Source organism: Otolemur garnettii, unplaced genomic scaffold (assembly GCF_000181295.1).
Source record: "Otolemur garnettii isolate 467f Iridium unplaced genomic scaffold, OtoGar3 scaffold00105, whole genome shotgun sequence".
NCBI classification, from domain to species: Eukaryota; Metazoa; Chordata; class Mammalia; order Primates; family Galagidae; genus Otolemur; species Otolemur garnettii.
The window spans coordinates 4,347,273-4,352,943 of NW_003852500.1; the positions used below are offsets into that span (position 1 = coordinate 4,347,273).

General features: G+C 49.3%; 1 protein-coding gene across 8 annotated transcripts in view; it reads right to left on the minus strand.

The window, feature by feature from the left end:
* The window catches only part of BORCS8 (BLOC-1 related complex subunit 8), a 21,460-nt gene that overhangs the window by 6,528 nt on the left and 9,261 nt on the right, over positions 1-5,671 (minus strand). For all 8 annotated transcript variants that reach the window (XR_002774981.1, XR_002774980.1, XR_002774979.1 and 5 more), the window contains 2 exons: positions 4,940-5,050; positions 2,087-2,163 (listed from right to left, as the gene is read on the minus strand). Coding sequence is in view for 5 of the 8 variants with exons in the window: in XM_012809456.2 (XP_012664910.1) it covers positions 2,130-2,163; positions 4,940-5,050 (145 nt within the window). In the remaining 3 variants the exon portion in view is untranslated. The remainder of the gene's footprint in view (positions 1-2,086; positions 2,164-4,939; positions 5,051-5,671) is intronic.

The window sequence follows — 5,671 nt, forward strand, 5'->3', positions numbered from 1 at the left end:
TTTTTTTTTTTGGCCAGCACTGGGTTTGAAGCTGCCACCTCCAGCATATAGGGCCAGCGCCCTACCCCTTTCAGCCATAGGCACCGCCCAGGAAGAGCATTTGTATGTTGGGTATGCAGCACAGGGGGCAGGAGATGACACAGGGGAGTAGGGAGAGCACCAGTAGTGTCCTTAAAAGACAATGGAATGGGGGTGGGCCCAGGGCTGGTGCAGAGTGTGGGGTTGGGCTGCCAACTACCTTCCATCTTCAGGCCCCCTAGATGGCTCCTAGGCCACCCCTCAGCCTAGGGTCGCCTCACCATGCCCACAGAGCTAAGCCTGGGATGAGCAGCTGCTCAATAAGTGTTCACCAACTGACTTTGGTACCAAATAAGCACTAACTGAGGTGCCCAATATGTGCTGACTGACTGTGGTGCCCAATTAAGTGTTCACTGATTGACTGTGGTGTCCAACAAGAGTTCATTGATTCACTGTGGTAATCAATAAGAGATCACTGACTGACTGTGGTATCTAGTAAGTGCTCACTGACAGCCAAAGGTGCCCAAAAAGTGCTCACTGAGCCCCCCATCTCCGAGGTAGTACCCAATAAGCACTAATTGTGGTGCCTAATAAGTACTCGCTGATTGACTGTGGTACCTAATAAGTGTTCACTGTGGTGCCCATAAGTGCTGGACACCACTAGACACACTTGAATTCTACTGCCTCTTAGCTTTGGAGGGTACAGTTCTGAGGGGCTGTGGGGCCTCATCTGTACCTGCCTCCCCTAAACCTCTGAGAGGGTCTCTATGCACAGAAGACAAGCATAGGCCTGGCAAATGGGCAGGAGCTCAGTAAGTCCTGGAACACCTTATACTGGCGTGCATCTGCCTTTTACAGGCACTAAACAACGCATCAGATCTTTCTGGTGCCATGATCTCCATGTGTGGTCAGTTGCACATCTCAGGATTTACACTGCCCTGTGCAGTCCTCTCCTATATGGTTCTAGGCCTGGCCACATGATTGACCTTGTCAGTGGGACATCCAAAAATGTGAAGCAAGCAGAGGCTGGGTGAGTATTTTTCTACTAAAAAGATAGAGGAGGGAAGCCTGACTCACCTAGCCTCCCTGTGGACTGCACCAGCCAAGAACCAGACAGGCCCCCTCTGACTATCCACTGGCAATTGAGCTCCAACAAGGGCCACATGAGTGATCCCCTCAGATGTCACTGGCAAAACCACCCAGCTGAACCTATCCCAAATTGCAAAACTGTGATTAGGTAAATTATTAGGGCTAGAGACCACTAAGTTTTTTTTTAGAGATAGAGTCTTACTTTGTTGGCCCTCAGTAGAGTGCCATGGCATCACAGCTCACAGCAACCCCCAGCTCTTGGACTTAGGCGATTCTCTTGCCTTAGCTTCCCCAGTAGGTGGGACTATAGGCCCCCGCCACAACGCCCAGCTATTTTTTTGTTGTTGTTGCAGTTTGGCCGGGGCCAGGTTCGAACCCGCCACGCTCAGTATATGGGGCCGGCGCCCTACTCACTGAGGGACAGGTGCCTCCCTGAACCACTAAGTTTTAGAGTATTTTGTTATGCAGCAATAGCTGATAGCTACAATGAATATCTGTCACCACAGCTCATGCCCTCTCTGTCATCTGATGAGCCACTTTTACAGAAGGGAAATAAAGAGACCAGTGAGGGGAAAGAACTTGCCAGGGTCACACAGCAGGTAGACAATGGAGGGAGCATCCTGGAGCTGGGTGGGTAAAGCAGGCTTTGGCATGAGGTAGAACAGGGGACATGTGGGATCTATCTCTTAGTCTTATTGGGTAATGAATCTTGGGATTAGAATAGGGCTTGTGGCCTGCGTAAGAGGCAGGAGAAAGGTGATGAATGAGGAAGACAGGCTCATAAGTTCCCTGAGCAGCAGAGAGCACAGAGTGGGCCACTCTGAGCCTGCAGACACCCTTCCTGTCCTCCCACCCCTGAAACCATCCTGCAAGTCCAGTGAGAAAGCCCAAGTGGTTAGAGAAGCAGGTCCCTGTTTAGATGCCAAGTGACAAGTTAGTTCAGAGCAGAGAGAGGCTCACAGCTACCCTCAGCACTGACCTGGGATGGGGGAGGAACAGCAGCCTCTAAGTTGCTTCTGGAATCAGGCTGAGGAGGGTGGGAGTGATTCATCGGGGCTGGAACAAAACACGTGCAGTTTCCGTGAGGATGAAGTCAGAGGCCATGAGGCCTTCTCAGTTGTCTACAGTACAGGCTTAGGTCATACTCTCTGGCCTGAAATTTCAGGGCATCCTTTCTTTTTTTTTTTTTTTTTTTTTTGAGACAGCGTCTCACTTTGTCACCCTTTGTAGAGTGCCATGGTGTCATAGCTCACAGCAACCTTCAACTCTTGGGCACAAGCGATTTTTGTGCCTCAGCTTGCTCAGTAGCTGGGACTACAGGTGCCCACCACAGTGCCCAAGTATTTTTTTTGTTTTTTTTTTTGGAGACAGAGCCTCAAGCTGTCACCCTGGGTACAGTGCCGTGACATACGGCTCACAGCAACCTCCAACTCCTGGGCTCAAGGGATTCTCCTGCCTCCGTCTCCCAAGTAGCTGGGACTATAAATGCCCACCACAACATCCGGCTATTTTTCGGTTGCAGCCGTCATTGTTGTTTGGCAGGCCCAAGCTGGATTCAAAGTCACCAGCTCTGGTGCATGTGGTGGGTGCCTTAGCTGCTTGAGCCACAGGTGCCAAGCCAATGCCCAGCTATTTTTAAAGACAGGGTCTTGCTCTGGCTCAGGGTGGTCTTGAACTCCTGAGCTCAAGCAATCTACCCATTTCAACTTCCCAGAGTGCTAGGATTACAAGTGTGAGCCACAGCAACCAGCCCATTCTCTTTTTTTTGAGACAGAGTCTCACTCTGTTGCCCTGGGTTGAGTGCCATGGTGTTGTTGCTCTTGGGGTTGAGCAATCGTCTTGCCTCAGCCTCGAGAGTAGCTGGGACTACAGGTGCCCACCACAATGCTAGGCTAGTTTTTATTTTTTATTTTTTTGAGACAGAGTCTCACTTTGTCACCCGTAGAGTGCCATGGTGTCATAGCTCACAGCAACCTTCAACTCTTGGACACAAGCAATTCTCTTGCTTCAGTTTGCTGAGTAGCTAGGACTACAGGCACCTGCCATAACACCGGGCTATTTTTAGAGACAGGGTCTAGCTCTGGCTCAGACTGGTCTAGAACCTGTGAGCTCAGGCAATCCGACCACTTTGGCCTCCCCGACTGCAGGGCATGAGCCACTGCCTTCGGCTAGTTTTTCTATTTTTAGTAGAGACAGGGTCTTACTCCTGCTCAGGCTAGTCTCAAACTCCTGAGCTTAAGCGATCCACCTGCCTTGGCCTCCCACAGTGCTACATTTACAGGTATAAACCACCTCACCCAGCCACTGCATCCTCTTAAAAAAAGACCAGTAGGCTCGGTGCCTGTGGTTCAAACAGCTAAGGTGCCAGCCACATACACCTGAGGTAGCGGGTTCGAATACAGCCCTGGCCCACCAAAACAACAGTGACAGCTGCAACCCAAAATGGCCAGGTGTTGTGGCAGGCGCCTGTAGTCCCAGCTAGTTCGGAGATGGAGACAGAAGAATCGTTTGAGCCCAGGAGTTGGAGGCTGCTGTAAGCTGTGATGCCACAGCACTCTACTCAGGGAGATAGCTTAAGGCTCTGTCTCAAAATAATAATAATAATAATAATAATAATAAAGGAAGACCAGTCACCCACTTCAGAGGCCATGTCTAGGACTTAATGATGTAGGACTGGGTACTTCAAACCCACACGGCTTGCAAAGAGAGGTGTCAGTAGCACCTCAAGCTGGCACTGATGTCTTTCAGAAGCGTATCACATTTTTGCAGCAGCAGGCACAAGCAGGGCATTTGGAAGCATTTTGGAAACTGTGAGTTGACAGTGAAAGGTACAGCTTTTGATTAACCCCAGTCCCAAGTGTCAAGCAGCACTGCCTAGCAGAACAGCCAGAAGCTGCTCTTCCTCAGATGCACAAGAGCCCAGATAAAACCCAGTTATGCTATCCTTAAGGGAAGATAGCTCCATGCTCATTCTTACACAGGCTCAAGGCCTTTTTGTTTTGGACAATTCTCCTTTCTTATGAGAAACAGCATCACAGATGTTTTCTTCTTTCTAAACGTCTAGTAGGGGACAGGCATGCCAGAACCCCAACCTGCAAGGGCTGGATGCATTCCAAGGTGACCTTGTGGCTTATAGCATATGAGTGTATGTTCATATGCATGTTTATTAACTTACAATAAAAAAAAAAACAAAAAACAGAAGACTTATGTCTCTAAAACTCTCTTCCCAGTATCCAAGGACTGTAAAGTGCTTTTCATTTATAAATCATCTGGCTCGAAGGCTTTCTTTCCTCTTGATGCACTTGGACAAGGTTGAAAGAGGCCCCTGCCCACCTCCCTGGCCCCATCTTTCTTCACTTGCCCACGCTCCTATTCCAGCTACACCAGCATTCCTCAAACATGCCAAGTGCCTTTGTCTTTGCCACTCCACCACCTAGAACTCTGTCCCCTGGTCATGTCTGTCTGCATGTTGTTCAGGCCACCTCCTCAGAGAGCCAGTGTGGAGGTGGCATCCACATCCCTCTGCTTCCTTGGCCGTGCATCTGAAACACTCCTGTCTGTTGTGTGTTTACCTAGTTGCTGTGCATCTCCCTGACCCTGCCTGCCTCAGTCACCACTGTGTCCCTGGCACCTAGCCCAGGCTCAGGCACACAGCAGAGTTCAGGATTTGGATGCTGAGTAGCTGAACGCTTGTGCTACAGACAGCAAAGGACAATAGGAAGTCACCAGACACCATGAGATGAGGAAAGGGAGTTTTCCAATAAGCAAGAAGCGATGTTTCATGGCTGAGCTGGTGGTCCTGGCAGCGAGAATGGGCAGTCCTGGGAACTACCTGTGGCCCTGAGCAGTGGCATTCATGTGGTCCCGGATGCTGATGGCCTGTTTGAGCAGACCCTCGACGCTGCGGAAGTAGACACTGCTGTCAACCAGGTTCTTCACAGCACTGAAATAGGAGGACAGACCAGGTCAGCTCCCTGAGCCTGCTGATGCATCTCCACACCCCAGCACTAGAGGGGCCTCTGCCTGAGTGTGGTGGGCACCTTGGTGATCCCATGGGCCTCTCTGAGTGCTCCTGTGGGCTTAAATATTAGAATTCTCTGCTATGCCTAGATGAGACCTATGCAACAAAGCACGTAGTACCAAGATGCAACTTTCATTTCACTGCTACTGAAACTGCTAGAGTTCTGAAAGAGGTTGAAGCATGTAAAGCTGACCTCAAAAATATCTCAGGCTGGCATGGTGCACACACCTGTAATCTCAGTCACTCAGGTTGAAGTGGGAGGATTGTTTGAGGCCAAGAGTTCAAGGTTACAGTGAGCTATGATCCGGTCACTGCAGTCTGGTAAGAGAGCAAGGTGAGACCTTGTCTCTAAAAAAGTAAAAAGTCCTTTCATTTTTACTAAGTGTGTGGAAAAGAAAAAAAAGTCCTTTCCAAAAGCATTCTAGAAAATTATTTACAAAGTTGCTCAGGGCTCATCTGCAATAAAAATAAAAGTGTTACTTTAATGTCCTTTTATTAAAAGCAAAAAGAAAATTCACTCTATTTATTATTAATCATGGACAG